This window comes from Vigna unguiculata, chromosome 5, assembly GCF_004118075.2.
Source record: "Vigna unguiculata cultivar IT97K-499-35 chromosome 5, ASM411807v1, whole genome shotgun sequence".
Lineage (NCBI taxonomy): Eukaryota > Viridiplantae > Streptophyta > Magnoliopsida > Fabales > Fabaceae > Vigna > Vigna unguiculata.
In genome coordinates, this window is record NC_040283.1 from 19606191 (window position 1) to 19624404 (window position 18214).

General features: G+C 33.0%; 1 protein-coding gene across 2 annotated transcripts; it reads right to left on the minus strand.

Moving 5' to 3' along the window:
- Nucleotides 1-1513: 1513 nt before the first annotated feature.
- Nucleotides 1514-10532, minus strand: LOC114184279 (eukaryotic translation initiation factor 4G-like). Of its 2 annotated transcripts, none has more exons than XM_028071569.1 (10): nt 10279-10532; nt 9900-10170; nt 9450-9589; nt 9112-9261; nt 8906-8970; nt 8740-8796; nt 7061-8437; nt 3970-6956; nt 2185-2379; nt 1514-2097 (listed from the first exon to the last, which is right to left on the minus strand). In XM_028071569.1, exons 2-10 carry the CDS (start codon nt 10064-10066, stop codon nt 1767-1769), a joined length of 5469 nt encoding a protein of 1822 aa, XP_027927370.1. In that variant the 5' UTR covers nt 10067-10170; nt 10279-10532; the 3' UTR covers nt 1514-1766. The 2 variants fall into 2 exon arrangements, with proteins under 2 accessions (XP_027927370.1, XP_027927369.1); XM_028071568.1 differs by having other exon boundaries at nt 8906-8973.
- Between the last annotated feature and the right edge of the window lie 7682 nt (nt 10533-18214).

An 18214-nucleotide genomic window follows, 5' to 3' on the forward strand; every position in this document is an offset into this window, starting at 1 on the left:
TTTATATAATTTATTTTTACTATATATGACAATATTGTTGAGATGAAGTCTTATGCATTTATTGTGTTTGCAATATATCAAAATGTAAATTTGATACACTACCCTTGAGTTTTCAATATTTAGACAACAAATTTTAAGTTTCTCTTTATGAAAGACTTACTATTGTAAATATTTGTATGGATTTTTGAATAGTAAAGTATTGTGTTCATTAATTTGTAGATATTTGGACATGTGGACTGACACTTTGTTGTTGCCTTTGCAAATAAATTAAGTTAAAAGTGACCCTTTGTGGACCTAAATGGTAAGACCACAAAAGTGACCTATATAACATGGATTTAGATAACAAAAAATCTATAAAGTTAGAATAATATGAAAATTTTGTATAACATGTAGAGTGACTTGTTCAATTTCTCTATTTAGACGATTCTACTTTTAAGATAACATGATGTTTAGAGGTAATTATACAATATTAGTTTAATATGATTTATGCATCATGTCACTCAACTACAAACGATACTTTCTTTTGTTGTAAAATTCACAAAGTACCAAATCGAGTAAGTCACATGCTATATATTTTTTTATTTTCTTTTTTCATTATAAAAAAAACTTGTTATTTTACCTCAACTTAATCACAGAATTTCAATACTTTGTAATAACAAAAGTCGATTTTTTTAGGGAGAATTTTTTATCCACGCAGATCTTAAAACTGTATACCAATTCAGAAACTTCCCTTTTATTTCAATGCGATGAAAATTAAAAATAATTGATATATTCTAAAATAAGTAATTTAAAAATAATTAAAAATTAAAATCTCAATAAACAAATATGTTTCTAAAAAAACTATATATTTAATATTTAATACAAAAATATGAAATTAGGAAAAAGAGGTCAGTGGGATGAAACATAATATTGCATAAAATTTTAAAATCAAATTTGAACTTGACTTTTCTGAAAATGTCGTGTTAGAATAACATATAACAAAACATGGTCATAAATGTCACGGAATTTTATGCCACTCAAGCACAAAAAAAAAACAAGAAAATGCATGTGCAAATTGCAACTACTACAACAAATTCACAAAAGTTTGGTGAATCTTAGTATAGATAAGAGGGGTAGATGTGTAATTACAATAAACATTGCGAAAGTGCATTTTTATTTGCTCTAATAATAACTTCTAATTAAAAATTAATAGTTAGAACGATAATTGCAGTTGACCATCACATTAGGTTCCAATATAACACAAGCAGATATTTACATCTAGATATACACATACATTCCTATAATAATCAGATATTTATCACACCATTAAATTTGAATGTAAAATCTTTCAGCCATTAATGGCCATGTAATAATGTTTTGGGTTTTTCAACTTAGTCAACAGAGAAGAGCATCACATACTTCTCCCATTACGGAAGCTACAAAGGAAAAAAATGGTGAGGTAATATTTTAAAACATGTCCCATTTACATAAGACTTTTACTAAACTAGGAATCTACCTATGAACATGGACGCGATGCAGATGAATATGGCAGTATATTTTGATGGACAGTTGAATGATACAAAAATAAACCAAACCCCTCACATTCGGCCTAAAATTTTGAGACGCTTAACTGAAGCATTTTATAATTGCAGTGAAGATATGGCAGAAATAATATTTAGACAGAAATCCGAACATAAAATCTCCCCACCCACCTCCATGGAGAACCATTTCTGAAAATTTGAACATCCTATTAGCACTAGACATAAATAAATATTTTCCTCTATCCCCTAAATAAATTTTTCTAACTTCCTTGATGTAAGAGGTTCCGGCGGCCGGAAGGTCTCCAACCGCAAGTTGGAACTGGCACAGATATCACTCAAAACAGCATCACCCTTCTCCATTTTTATTACCTCCAAGGTGCTTCCAAGAACATCAGCTGCAAGCCCAGCTTCTAATAGGCTCCCCGGTTCCTCTCCACCCTCATGTATTAACTGCCCAATCTCGTTCAAAGAGACTACATGCTCTGTTATAGCTTTGGCAAATACACGGCCAAGAAACTCCGGTGCTTTGGGGGCATCATTAACCGCATCTTCCAAAGTACTAAGAACAGATTCAAACCTACCCAAAACAAAATGTTAATCAGTAACAATTTATTTTATTTACAAATACTAGTCATCACACTATCATAAATAAAAAAAATCTTACCCTTTGATGAGCTGGGCTTGACCCAAGGGTCCATCCTGAGATTTCACAAGCTTCACAAGCAGCTGGGCCAAAAGATCTCTCTCGGTGTCCTTTCTCTCGAAAGAGTCTGTCACCCAAAGAGAAACCATGGAAGCATGAAAGCTTGGAGAGTTCAGATCTTTGATACATAGAACAACTTCATTCACATCTCTCGCACTGGATTGAACAATCAAACAGTCAGAAGAATACCAAACAAGACAAAATAACTTGGAAATAAGATTATTTGGGAAAATGCTTAAAAAAGGCTTATTCAACAATGAATCTTCAAGCTAATTTTTTAATCATGAAACATAATTTGTAATGAACCGTAATATTCAAAGACAATGAAAATTTACTTATAGATATTATACAATGTAGTGTTAAATGTCCAAAAACTAAATAAAGCAGCTAAACCATAAGTCTTGTAAAACAAATTATTAGATACATCTGAGTTATTTTAGACACGTGGAACAAAACAAAGAGATAGCCAAATAGAGTAAGTGTTACTTAAATATCCTTTAACAATTTAAGCTTTATACAGTTTTCCCATTTATCACTAAATGGCGTGATTTGTGTCAGGGATATAAATTGCACAAATCCAATTCATGTAACTTCTTACTGTATAGAAGTCATTGATATACATCTCACAATACAAATGAAAAAAATAACCAAATCCTAGGATTTGAATTGTGAATCATAAGGTATAGAAGTCATCGATGTACATCTCACAGTACAAATGAAAAAATAACCAAATCCTAGGATTTCAATTGTGAATCATAAGGTTTTAATAACAAACTATGATTACAAGCTTAAAGGGTGAATCTATATTTTGAACAATTTTCACCATTAACCGTATGTTGCAGAAAAATAACAATTTGAAGTGATTCTAGCAGTAGCAACAAAAACAGTTTAAATCCCCAAAGGAATACAAATAAAAGCAGGTAGAAACAAAATTAAAACCCATGGTATGGTCATCACTTTGCCCCATGTGGATAAAAAGATGAAGCGATGTCAAGATCTTTACACGGTTGGAAAAAATAATTATAGACCAAACATGATAAATTAATCGAATCATCAAAACATTTCCCAATAAAGCAAACAGAATCCATTTAACATACTGCAAGTCCGCACCATAAAAAATAATAATCACAACTATAAAAGTCAGGGGTTCAAAACTATAGAAGAATATCTTTTTTAGGAGTGAAAACTAAACCCGATTGTTTGGTCATCACTTTGCACTCGTCACGTGCATCCAAAGTAATGAAGGGATTTTTCAAATGGCATTTACTAATCAGGCCAAAGAAATTAGAAACAAATAAAACATAAAGTCATCTATTTTAACTTTACATTTATATAGCTAATAAAAATTGATGTATACATCAAATTCATATACATATTTTTCTTCACATTTACAAACTTGGCATAAATTTCATTTCTTAAAAATGTACAAATAATATCAATGTCACAATTTTAACCCTTTTAAAATCAGTTTTGTAATATGCTTTGAAAACAATGCATTTACATGAAGCAAAACAATAAAAGACACAATATCAACCAACAAATCAAATCCTTCATCTAACGGGAATATTCTGTCTTACTGAAAAATAGGGTGCTTTCAAGTGAGAACCAAAAAAAAAAACTGCTTATATGGGAGTTATAATTAAATGATTAATACTAAATTATAAATTGTGTTTCTCAAAGAAAAAGCACAATTGGCCTAACAAGCTGAAACAAATGGATTAAAAACACCATAAAGAGAAACAGTACCTGTAGTATTCTCTGATTGCTAACATGGACATGTCCTGTAATCGATCTGGGCTAATATTTTGGGAGACTGCTGTCCCTTGTGTTCTGGCAGGTGGCGAAGTTACAACAGGTTTTTCAGGAATCCTATTCGCATTTCTCATGTCCCTGTTCGCATAATTCACATTATGATCTTGAGCACTAGGTTGATCGTAAGTAGAACCAGAAAATCTATCTGGAGTATATCTTGATGCGGGATCATCCCTAGAGCTGTATGAAGTGCGCTCTGACAAATTATTATAACCATTAAGACCAGTTGAACTTGAAACTGCAGGTGGACCTCTAATGGACATTCCTCTGGCAAGACCACCCATTGGTCCCAACGTTATTGATTCATCACCTAAAGGTCTTTGTGGTAAGGGAACTGATAATGTCCTAGCCTCATAAGTTTGCCGTTCATCAATACGAGCATCCTGGGAACCATAACCACGTGCTGGAGAAGGCAATCCACGAAGACCACCCATCTGAGCATTAGGAGATAACATAGATGACCCTCTTGGACCAAAATCCATAGGCATTCTTCTAGGTGGATTGTTGCCTGGACCACGACCCAACCTACCAGCTTGGGCCAATCTCTCTTGAGAAGCATCTCTGTGAACCTCCTCAATCTTCTTTGGACCTTCAACTTTTCTTCTTTGTTGCCATTTATTCTTTCTCAAATCAATTACATCCTTCAGCATGAACCTCACCCTAGAAGATAAATTCATGTTGTTTGACAGTGATCTCATCATGTCAAAATATACATCCATATGTTCTTTGGCTTTGGGATGGTCAATCATCTCCCCAATCGTACTCATCAATTTGCACAAAGCTTCAATATCTTCTTCATCTGGATCCTGATATTGACCCAATAGCTTCTTGATGCATGAATGCATTATCCTCTCTGTCAACATTTTCTTCTTATATAGTTCTCCAATCAATCTAATATTACCCAACATGCGTCTCCTTGCCTTGGTTCGTTTTTCTTCTCTTTCCTCATTAGACAGCTTGACCTCACCTTCATCAGCCTTATTAGCTTCTTCTTGCTCTCTTTCACCCCTTTCAAATTCTTCTTGGCACTTGTTTAACAATAGTCTCTTAAAAGTTATCTTTTCATTGTCTTGACTGAGATCCGGCAATGCAGCAGCCAGATGAAAACAGAAATTGGCATACATTTCACAGAAGGTAGGCTCCATCAAGGCCTTTTCAAATATTTGTGAGATGACACCATTGAGAGTGACAACATTGTCAATATTAACTGCTCTGACCTGATCAAAAAGCTTCTCAAAATTCTGAGGAGTTAATTTGTTTAATATGCCCTTCAACTGCCTCTGCTTCGCCTCTTCCTCATCAGTCACTTTACCCACCTCATACTTCTTCTCAGCTTTGTGCATCATCTGTAAAGGAGTTTGTGGAGATGGAATCAAACCCCTCTGCTGGAAGTTTGTAGCACGTTGCCACCTTTCTCCATCAGGGCTATTTCTTTGCATTCCTCCCTGATTTACCATGGATTGCATTGGACCAGAAAGAATCCCTCCAGCATATTGCACAGGTGTCTGTGTGCGTGGATTCCTTAAAACACCAAAATTGCCTCCTTGGCCAGTACGAAACCCTGCATTACCACCAACACCATCCAAACGCATACCAGAATGATATGCATTGGAACCTTTACTCCATTTGTCTTCCTCAATAATACCACTCCCACGACGAGACATGCTGCCTGACCTATCAATAATTCTTCCAGTAGAAGGTGAATCACGTTCAGTTACATGAGAACTAAAATTAGGATTCATCAGAACCTCAGCTATGTCAGCCGTGATTTCAAATCCTTCAGGAAGGTCCATGCATTGCTCTGAAAATTTCAAAAGGAAATCTCTAGAGTACTTTTTGCCAGTAACTGCAGTTCCTTCACTAACATGTTCAGTTTCATCTAAAACTTCAAGTTTTGGCGTAGACATGTCAGCAGCATCCTCCCAATCATCCAGTTCAGCTTTACTCTGCTTAGATTGCTTGTTTGCTACATCATCTGACTGTGCAACCTCAGTAGGCAACTGCTCTAAATTTCCAGAAGCAGAATCACTTTCAGTTTTCTCTGCACTTATCATAGATTCTTTCTTTTCCTCAGGTCCCTTGTATGCATTATAAAGATCAGATGTTGACCCAGCAGCATCAGCCTTCAGAAGAATTTCTTTTCTTTTCTTCTTACCCTTTGATGTAGGTTTCACCTTACTAGGCTCTGAAACCAGTTTGTCCTTGATAACTGATGCTGGAAGAGACACTGCACCACTGCCAGTACTGTCTGAACCATCCTTCAAATGTTTTGAAGATGTTTCTATGTTATCAGCAGACTGCTGATCTGATATGCTAGAATTTGTAGAAACAGCATCATTACTAATTACACTGTCATTTCTGATCAAGGAAACATCTTTCCTATCCAAAGCAGTATTATCAGCCGTCCCATCATATCCTGCACTACAACTTGTAGATCCATCCTGTCCTGGATGCGCAGATCTCAAGGCTACAGCCTCAGTGTTTAGCTTTACGTCACCCTGTTTAGTTTGTTTTAATTCTGTTCCACCAACACTGACATCTTGTTTACATCCTTCAAGAGACAAGTTTTCTGTTTTAGCCACTACTTCCATGATATTTGACTGCAATACTTTATCCTGTTGAGACAGTTCATCTAGCTCAGCACTCTTAAGATTGTTAAAATCATCCACCACCATGGAAGATCCTTCGGCTGAAGCATGAGTTGACACTTGTGTAGAATCATTAGTTTTCATTTCAACAGCGTAAGGCATGCTGCCACTAGTAGCCGATAACAAGTCTGAAGCTGCAGTTGAGAGATTTTCACTCGTAATTACTGCAGAATCATTTGTCCCAGTTCCCACAGTTTCAGAAACCTCATCAGGTATACCACCAGTAACAGCTTGGGAAGGCACATTAACCATGGGAACCGATTGCACAGGAACCTGTAAGAAAGAGAAAAAAAAAAAAGGCAAGGGAATGTTCACAATTGAAGCAAGTCAAAGCAAATGAGGAAAAATATGTTTTTAACAAAATTTAACTTACGTACCTGATGCTGTGATTGCCCTTTCTTCTGTATCATCTTCTGATTATCCTTCAAAGAATTTGACCTACTAACAGATTCCTTCTTTCTGCCCTCATTATTAGGTATAACTGAAACAGAATCTTCAGAGACACCAGATGTAGAAAGCAACAAGGAAGCTGATGCAGGCTTTGCAGAAGATAGATTTGGAAATGAGCTCAAAACTGGTGAATCAGTGGATAACTTAGACTGCTGGGAAGATACTTCAGCTATTTCAGACCCTTTTAGTTGTGCAGAAGAGAAAGCATCACCGGGTGTTAATGAAGAACTGGGAGCTACACTCTTTTGGGTACTGGAATTGGCAAAAGAATCCGTAACACCAGATCCACCACTTGGTTTAATTGACACAGAGGTTACTCCTGATGGAGCAGATAAGATTGCACTATGCACATCGCGAGAAAATTCTGGATTAGGCGGTTCAGCATTTCCAGCAATAGGAGTGCCAGCTTTATTAACAGGCAGAGAACTATGAGATGATGAATTTACAAAACTAACATTCTGCGGACCATGGCTCACAGCATAATTAAATCTGGATGGCTGGGAATTAGGTGTTATCTGGCTACTTGTTAATGGAAGAGAACTAGCAGTTGGATAAAAGAGAGAATTGGTACCATATGAGCTTGATGGATAGTAACTAATAGGATGAGAAGCTGCAAATTGCTGGGCAGGCTGAGATTGAGAAGCCATACCAGAATGAGGCCTCACACCAGATGACCCACCATCTGAATATGCATCTGCCCTTTTATCAAGTCTTAGCTCTTCATGTGTCTCGGGATGGGTTATCTTGACAGGAGTAGTTTTACGAGGACCAGCAAACTTTCCTCCTTGCTGTGGTGGATATTGTGGGCCAATTCCAATACCCATGTTGCCTAACTGATGGGACAACTGAGGGCCAATTTGAGGAGTGAAACCCATGTTTTGGCCTTGATGCATGATTCCTTGAGGATGGATAGGATGAGGTTGAAGGTTTGGAACAAAAACCGGTTGTTGCACTTGTGTGGCACTTCCAATCGGCAATGGCATTGGCAAGGGCATCTGAAGAGGTGCTGATGACATACCTTGAGATTGAATCTGTGGATTAGGACCACCAAAGTGTACAGATGCCTGTGACTGGTGGTATGGCATTGGCATTGAAATTCCAGTTAAAGGAATGACAGAAGGCTTCTGCATCTGGCTTGCTGGGGGTAATTGTGACACTTGAGTATCCTTTTTTGCCCTAGTCCCAGTATGAGTCTCCCCAGTATTAGATTGGTCAGTAACACCTGTATCCTTCTTCGCTGCCTGCTGCTTTGGAACAGGAGGTGTTGGCACTGAGGGTGCAGGTCTAAAAGAATCATGTCGTGCCTGAGTTTCATGAAATTATACACCAAACAAATGCTTGAATTAGTATGCAAACATGAAGACATGAAGACAACTTCAATAGACTGAGTACTAAAACATAGACGCATGCACCCACTTTTCAGATTATAATTTTTGAAAAAGGAATTCATAATGAACTTTCTAAGACAGAGAAGGAGTTGATGTCAGTGACATCAATTACACCCCCTTTCCTTCTGAAGTGTTAGGCAGCAGCGGCAGCAAATTTATATCTATATTGTTGTACATATAAAAAAGGAAGTAGAAGGATCAGAGAATAAAATGCAAACCTGATCCCGCTTCTGCTCGTCTATATTAGGAGGAGCTGAGCTTGTGCGAGCAGGAATCTGTGTATAATAGCAAAACATGATTAATCCCCTATAGTTACAGGAGCTATGTACTGAACAAAAGTTTACTCCAGGAGGAAAGTGAGCAATTAGTAGATATTAAACTTACAGCCATCCCATTCATAAAGCCAGGACTGATGGATCCAAATTGGAAAGGAAATGCCTTAGATGCATCTGCTGGGACATACAAAATTCAAATCATTCTCACAAATCAGATTACTTTACTATGACCCTAAACTACAATTCAGATTAAATCTTATTTTAATTGTCTGTACTTAATGGACAGCATAAAATTTTTTACAAAGGGTGACATACCCTTTGCAGGAGTTGTAGGAGCTGCTGGATCAGAACTCATGGAGGGAGGTTGAGAGGTAGGAGCTTTTGGAACAGCTCTGGTGCTCCTTTGCACAGCTGACGATTCAAATGGCTTGGCAGTTGCATTTGTAACTGGCGCATCAGATACTCCTATAACAAAATATAACAAGTGGATCGCGTCCATAAAAGAATATCAAGAACTCAAATAAATACATGAAATCCGCTTACATTGCCAATTGCAATGTGCATATAATTCCCCTCAACAACATACCACTGCACTCAAAAACCAACTAAGCGAAGAACCAATTCTCAAAAAGACATATTTACATCAAACTTACCATGAATCTGTGGCTGTACGTGGGAACCGTTTGGTACAGTCCGGGCTGCATAACTGCTATTAGACTCAGCCGAATTCACCAGTGCAGGGTTTACCCTAGATTGCCCACCTTGTGCATTGTTATTAGACTTCTTGTTAAAACTAACACAGGCAACAATATATCAATAACAGAACAGAAACAAAATAAACAACAAAAGCACGGCACTTATAACGGTTAAAGGGAAAACACAAGCAAATCATATAACCCTAGGTCACCGAGCAAGAAACCCAATTTCAACCCATACCACCTCGCACTGAAAACAACCCTCCCCAACACGAAATAAAACAAATAAATAAATAAATAAAAATCGCAATCCCAACACCTATGAAAACAGGCAAAAGTTCAGAAAGAAAGAAAAAATAGAATCAAATAGGAAGAAAACCTCAAAATTGCAAACCCTACCAAACTCACCTCCGGTTAGAGGAGAGCGACGGAGAAGGCCCAGCGCCGCCACCGCCGCCTCCGCCCCTGCCGTACGCACCGCCGGAGGAGCCTCGCTGCTGATTGAAGCTGGCGGATCGCCCGGATTTTCGGTACACAGCGTCGCTCTTCTCGGACTTTGATTGATTGAAGGACATAAATCCCAACCCTTAATTCCTCAAAATCAAAGTTTCTTGAAAAAAAAAAAACAAAAAACACAAAAAGAGAGGAAAAAATATAAATTTTTCCTCCTCAATTTCCCCTGCAACGAAACAAGCAGATCCACGTCATCATCGCACGCAAGCAAAGAAAGCCCGTACGAGGAAGAAGATGAAAAAAGTGAGGTTAGTTGGGTGAGAGAGTGAGGCACCTGAAGAGTGTGCAATTAGGGTTTCTTTATGTTTTCCTTTTTTCCCTTTGTGTTGTTATTATTCGGTGGATGGTGCTTCGCAGTGGTGCGTGTATCTGAGACCGATGGATAGAAGAAGGGAAAGGGCGATTTGGGAAGAGAAGAGAGAGAGAAAGAGGAAGAGAGAGAAAGAGAGAGGGTAGTGTGCGAAAGCGTGGTAACAAAAACGAAAAAACTCGTCCTAAGAGTGAGGCTTAAGAGAGTGGTCAAAAGAAGGGGTAGGTTTTTTAGGAGATCACTTCATAAACGCCTCGCTCGCGCTTTTGGTGAGATAGATCATAGATACCCTCCTCTCCTTCAAATTCCTTTCTTCATTCACTTTCTCAAATCAAATAAATAAAACAAAAATCCACCTTTCTAAACAAATCTAATCTTTAATATTATGTTTCTTAAATTTACAACACATTTCATAATACATTATAACAAACTAACCCCGATTTGTTATGTTTATCATAATTCTTTTAAATTTATTCAAAAATAATATTTAATTACTTCACTGTATAAGTAATCTTACACCGCATAATACAAATAATACAGGTAGTATATAATATTAAAATCTACATTTATTCCAATTCTTATGTCAAATTTTATAGATTTTAATTGATAATAATTTATTCATAATTAAAGTATTTTTATTCTTATACTATTGAAAACTTTTAAAGTAAATGTATATCCTCCCTCGTATGTTAATATAATTTCGCTAAAGACCTCATTATAATAATTTAAAATAATTAGTTAAAAGCCTTACTATATAATTTCGCTAAAGAGCTCATTATAATAATTATATTAAATGATATTCATATCTTAAATATACATTTACGTTACCAAGTAATTTAATAAGTTATACACATTTTTTTATGTTTTTTCATAAAATGATTTTCTTTTTTATTTGAAAAGAAATATTTAAAAAAAAAATTGTTCATAACAAATTTTTAATTTTTAAAGATTATTTTTTAATGAATATGATATTTTTAATTAAATTAAGGAAAGTACGTATCAATTTATTAAAAATATTAGATTATTAAGTGTTATTTATTAAAATTATAATATAAGCAAATATTTATTTAAAAAATAAAAGAAAATCATTGTGATTTTGATAAAAATATAAAGGAGATAACGTTTATTTTATAAATACGATGAGTTTATTTAAAACAATAGTGAAATTTATAAGTATAAAAGTGACGGAAGATGAAAGAAAATAATAGATGATTTGTATTCGTTTTTTTTATTCCAAATTTTTTTATGTGATAATAAATGATTAATATATAAGTTTATTTTGATCAAAAAATAAAACATTAATAATATATCCTATATTCTTATACATTACTTTTAATATATTAGTGGAACTCATTAAAATATAAGTAATGTAAAACTCAGGAAATAAATTTGAAATATCTTTATAATTTTCAGTAAATATTAAATAGAATTAGTGGATCCATTAGAATATATAAGTGAAATTCAGGAAATAAGAATAATAGAAAGATTTGCATAAACCTTATAATTTTCAGTAAATATTAAATAACACTAATCCAAATATTAGTGAGATTTACAAAATATTATAGATTTCAATTAATCTCATAAAGTATTTTAAAAATATTACCAACACTTTTTATTGAATTATCTAATTAAAAGAGTAAAGATTATAAAAATCTATTTACTAAATACATATTTTAATTTATAATATATAAATATTAACGAGACGTGCATTTTAACTGTTTACAAGATTTTAAAGCACGTTATCATATGTTTATGTCGTCTTAACCCAACCTAGTTGCTTTCTTAATATTCATTATTAAATATAGTTTTTAATAAATATGGAAAAGTTAGTCTTATATGGCACAGTTTTAATAGCAATAGAATGTATTATAAGATATAAAATTTTAATTGGTATTTTATTCGATTGTTGATATTTTAAAGATAATAAATATTTTGATTGATCAGGATTGATTTAAGATTTAAATCTTAAATTTATGTATTGAATAGATTTTATAGGACTCAGATTTTAAACAACCTTTATAATAAAGATATCTGCTTAAATTAATTTGAATAAATATTTACAATAAATATTTTATTTTGGAAGGAAATTTAATTAATGTCACACAAAAATCACATAACTTATTTATGGTAGTATTTCACTCACATAAAAAATAACACTCTCACAAAATTATCTACTTTATCATAAATTCAAGAAAGAGTTTGTATTAATACTTAACTTACAACTTAGACATATAATATATATATATATATATATATATATATATATATATATATATATTACAAAAAGAGAGTCAAAATTAAATTTGTTTGATCTGTTACTTATAACATCTCATTTTAATAGCATAATACTACTAAAACAAAAAATATATTTCAATATGAATATTTAGAAAACAGATAATTCAATGTATATGCTAATATTAGTATAGTTTTGGACTACAGTAATATTTTCATATGCATTCTCAAACTACTATACTATGATTCTATTACAAAAGTATACCTAGCATGATCTAACATTGCTCAACTTCGCATGCAACTCACTCATGTGTCTCTACACATGCATCTCTATCTACTCACACCAACAAGGTGATCACCACAAAGAACACATAACACATAACAGACAAACAAATAAGAGAGGGTAAGTTAATTTACAAAAAAAAATATTAATAAATGCTTAAATACTCTTTTGGTCCATATTTTCGTCGTGTTTGTTCAATTTGGTTTTTATTTAGTTTCAATGTTAAATTAAGTCATAGTTTTCATCAATTTTGGTCAATTTGTTCTTTTTTACAAACTGTAACATTTGTGAACATTGCATTCCACGTGCCAGTTTGTGATTTTTTCTACTTTTCTATTTTTTTTCTTTTCTTTTTTTTTATTTTAAAAAAATTGTCCATGTGTCAACTCCGCATTGTTCCATCACGTGACAATGTTAGTGTCACATGTCGGTTCGTGGTTGTGTCATTTCCTTTTATTCAATTTAGTACATATAAAAAATAATTATTTTTAGTTGGAGTTGTTTTTGGCGTTTCTGGGGGTTTTAACCCCCACTAATGACTCTATCCGGAGTTCTTTATTTTCCTGGTAGAGCCACTGTATCTAAGAGCAACTTACTAGAGGTTTACAAAACTCCTGGTAATGATTGGGGTTTTAAAACCCATGGTAATGGTCGGGGTTTACAAAACCCATGGTAATGGTTGGGGTTTGAAACCCTCGGTACTGCCTACAATTTTTTCAAAAGGTTTTAAATCCACCTTATGTTTGTTACTTTTTTTTAATTATACATAAATCTTATAATAAATGAAAACTTATAAAAGACAAAAGTTTTAAATTTTTTGTATTTATAATTTTCCTATAACATTCATAAAAGGATAAAATGAAATCTACAATTTTAAATAAAATCTACAAAAGAGTGAATAATACAAGTTGAGTTTTGTTTCTTCAACCACATTTCATAGTATTGTTAACACAAGCATCTTCTAATATCACAACACCTAAAACATCTTCTAAGATGTATTGTTAACAAAGGAGCAGTTGTCAAATTTTAGGGGCATTGGTTATGGTGTGCATAGACTGTTGTTACAAGCACCACCATGAAGTCACACTAAATTTTGCAAGGTTCATAAAATGACAATTAAAACCTTGAGCCAGATGAAGCTGAATGATGCAAAGAATTCATGTGATTAGGTAGCTACCTTGAGACACACTACTTTTTTAATGGCTAATATCAAGTCTAGCATGAGACACTACACATTCGTGATATCATGCTTGATAGAGTAAACCTGCAATAAGGGACTTGATGAACAAACAAATAACATAGTAATGCTTCCTGGTCAAGATTGAATGGAATTAGTTCAATTTATAGAGACCATGTGAACACTAACACAACAAGTTAAAAGCCTTATTCTCGCAACTACTCAAAACTTTATTACTTGAGGGAACTTCCCAAAAAATTGGCATTTGTATGCATTTGAAATCAATATGACATAGAAGGAACACACTTGCTTGGCCTTTCTTGCAATTGAAATAGGTTTCCATGAGTCCCACACACTCATTGGGTATACTAGCTCAAATGTATAATAAAAAAAATCATCAGGCATATAAAAAATCTTGAAATAGGTGGTTAAGCTTGTTTAGCTTCTGAGGTCTGTTTAACTCCTTTTTCAAGCAAAAATACCAAACATTTTCTAGTCCTATTCCCTTAAATTGGTTGTTCATCTAATTAATAGTTTACCTACTCCTTTTCTCAGTAATCAATCTCTTTATGAATTGGTCTATTCTACTAAACCCGATTTTTCTAATCTAAAAGTTTTTTGTTTTCTGGCTTACGCTAGTTCTACCAATACTAAAAGAACTAAATTGGATTCTCGAAGCTTAAAATGTGTTTTCCTTGGTTATAAATATGGAACAAAGGGATATGTTTTGTATGATCTTCACTCCAAAGTCTATTTTTGTGACTAGGAATGTTATCTTTCATGAAAATATTTTTCCTTACTCATTCTCTTTGCCATCTAATAACTTTATTGCTTCGATTGATGATTCTCATGACTGTAATATTAGTATGTATGATTTTCCAACTTTACCTGTTTCACATGCCACTTACCTTACTATGGACCCTATTACTAGTATTGTTTCTAATAATGTTGAAGTTATTGATCCTGATCTTAGAACTTCTCATAAAGTGAAAAATAGGCCTCGATACTTAGATCAATATTATTGTGGTGTTGCTTCCATTTCATGCTCTACTTTTTCCACACCTTATCCAATGCATTCATTTGTTTTTTATGATAATTGTTCTTCTGACCATACTGCTTTTTGTCATAATATTTTTGTCAAAGCTGAATCTTTCTCCTTCAAAGAAGCTGCTCAACACGACTGTTGGAAACAGGCTATGGATGCTGAGTTACATGCTCTTGATAGAAACCAAACTTGGACTTTAGTTCTTCCTCCTTCTGGCATCAAGCCAATTGGTTGTTGTTGGGTTTACAAACTCAAACATAAATCAAATAGCACAATTGATAGGTTTAAAGCACAGTTGGTGGCTAAGGGTTTTATTCAAACCGAGGGGCTTGATTATTTCGAAACTTTCTCTCTTGTTGTTAAACTTACTACTGTCTGCATCCTTTTAGCCTTGGCCACTGCTATTACTGTCTGCATCCTTTTAGCCTTGGCCACTACTAGTGATTAGTTTATTCATCAGTTGGATGTTGATAATGTTTTCCTCCATGGAAACTTACATGAAAATATCTATATGAAGCCTCCACCTGGTCTTTCTCTTCCCCAACCAAATCTTGTTTATAAGCTTAACAAGTCTCTATATGGTTTAAAACAAGTCAGTCGTAATTGGAATAAAAAACTAACTTCAGAGCTACTTCTTTTTAGTTACACACAAAGCTTTGTTGACCACTCTCTCTTTGTGAAAAAATATGCCTCTGTTATTACTACTTTATTGGTTTATGTCGATGATGTGGTTCTCATTGGCAATAGGATTACTAAAATGAATGTTGTAAAAGATCATCTTCATTCTAGATTTCATATTAAAGATCTTGGCCCTATCAAGTATTTTTTGGGCCTTGAAGTTTCTCGTTCTCTTAATGGATTAGTTTTGAATCAAAGGAACTACTATTTGGGCCTCATTTCATAGGCAGGGATGCTTGGATGTAAACCTGCACCAACACGATCTGATCCTTCTATCAAACTTCATGCCGACGAGGGAGCTCTTCTACCAGATCCTTCATCCTTTCGGCGTCTGATTGGACGATTACTTTACTTGACTAACACCAAGCCTGATATTAGTTTTGTTGTCCAACAACTCAGCCAATTTGTTTCTTCTCCGCGTGAACCACATATGCAGGCTTTATGGATCATTCATTACTTGAAAAATGATCCTAGATATGGCCTTTTGTATAAATCCAACACCTCTCTTAAAATTCAGGTGTTTTCTGATCCTGATTAGGCAACATGTGCCACTACCCGACGCTCTGTTTTTGGATATTGTGTTTTCTTAGGCACCTCTTTGGTTGCTTGAAAGTGTAAGAAACAAACCATTGTTTCATGGTCTTCTTCTAAGGCTGAGTATCGCGCTTTGGTATCCCTAGCATGTGAACTACAATGGATTCAATACCTTCTTCAGGATTTGCATTTTTTTGTTCTCACTCCCTACACTACCTTTTGTGACAACAATTCCACTATTCACATTGCTAAGAATCCTAATTTTCATGAGAGAACCAAACATATAGAACTTGGTTGCCATATTATTCAACAAAAGCTTGTTGATGGCCTTATTCACCTTTTCCATGTTCCTTCTAGAAGTCAACTTGCTTATATGTTTACTAAGTCCTTATATCTTTTTACTTTCGAGGTTGCTACTTTCAAGTTCGGCCTTTACAATCTTCATGCCGATCTTGAGAGGGGGTGATAAAGATATTATATATCTCCTGCTTTTATGTATATTGATAGAGATATCATATATTTGATTCTCTTTTATTATTATCAAATATATTCTGTTTTATTAGGTTTTACTTTTCTTTTGATATGATGAGATATTGTACTCTATATATTGAACAAAAGATTTTAATAAATCAATAAGCAAGTAAACTCTTTTTGAGTTGTTTTTCACCAAATATCTATTGAGCATTTTTGTACGCATTCCTTTCTTCTTTCTCTCATAGCTTATACATATCTAACACATAAATATCGTATCAAAACAAACATTTTGAAAAGTGTTATCATAATTAATTGTATAAATAATTATTCAAAATTAATTATTTTTTAACAAATTCTTTATAATCGAATTTCCATCCGTCAAATGATTCCCAGGGATGATTAGATTTTTTTTTTTTCACCGGCCAAATTCCATTAAACTTACTATTTTTTACCAATTTCTCTTGCTAGTATTCCTGATGTTAGAATTATTTTTATAAATGAAAATAATTATATTTGATCCTTAAATTTATAAATAAAATATTCATTTAGTATAGTACAATGGCGATTTTCAATATATGTGATCATTAAATTGTAATATTTAATATCATTTTAATACTAACTTGTGTTGTAAGCACTGACAAACTTAGATTTTATTTCAAACGAAATATTTTCAAAAACTTATTTGATAATAAGTTATAAATATGTATACACCAATATGTCATTGAGGTATACTGCAGGACATTATTGTCAATTTATTTACCTGTTTAAGATTTTTTTTAAACACTAAATGTTACCACTTTACATATTCACAAACTAAAATGATAATTTCTTTTCAAACTTGAAATAGGTTTAAAATATTTGTATCATATAAGTTAATTTATTTATAATAAATTAATAGTATGGATTGGATTTTGTAATTGCTGTTTGGTGTAGATATTTTTTTATTTTTTATTTATTAATAATATTTTAGTTTTTATTATTTTAAAAAATAAATATAAATATTAGAAGTACTTCTACAGTAGAATTTTATTGTTTTTATTTTGACACTACAAGAAAATTTCTAGTTAATGATTAATTTTAGTGATAAAAAATATGTTTAGAAATCAATTTATTAATTTTTCTCATAACCAAAATCTTATAGTAATATTAATAACCGCTTCATAATAGAAATAATTTTAGTTATCAATTAAGAAATTATTTATAAATTTTTATTCATAAAAAAAATTATTTTAATTATCAATAAATTTTTATTATTAAATTGATATCTAAATTGGTTATTATAATAACTAATTATTTTTAGTCACTAAAATTAGTTATTGTTTAAAAAATATTTGGTAGTATAATAAAATGTAAGTATTCTTATTATATAATTATGACTTTAAAAACTAATAAAACATATTTTTATAATTATTTTCTGCGTATATAACTTCGTATAATTTTATTGTAATTTTTAGTAACATTTTTTAATTATATTATT

What these genes read in the sequence shown, in the direction of transcription:
- LOC114184279 (XM_028071568.1), bottom strand. Translation starts at nt 10,066, where the DNA reads ATGTCCTTCAATCAATCAAAGTCCGAGAAGAGCGACGCTGTGTACCGA. An exon ending in TCCTACAACTCCTGCAAAGG is followed by an intron (nt 8,974 to 9,111) that starts GTATGTCACCCT and finishes TGTATGTCCCAG; the next exon opens with CAGATGCATCTAAGGCATTT. An exon ending in ACGAGCAGAAGCGGGATCAG is followed by an intron (nt 8,438 to 8,739) that starts GTTTGCATTTTA and finishes CATGAAACTCAG; the next exon opens with GCACGACATGATTCTTTTAG.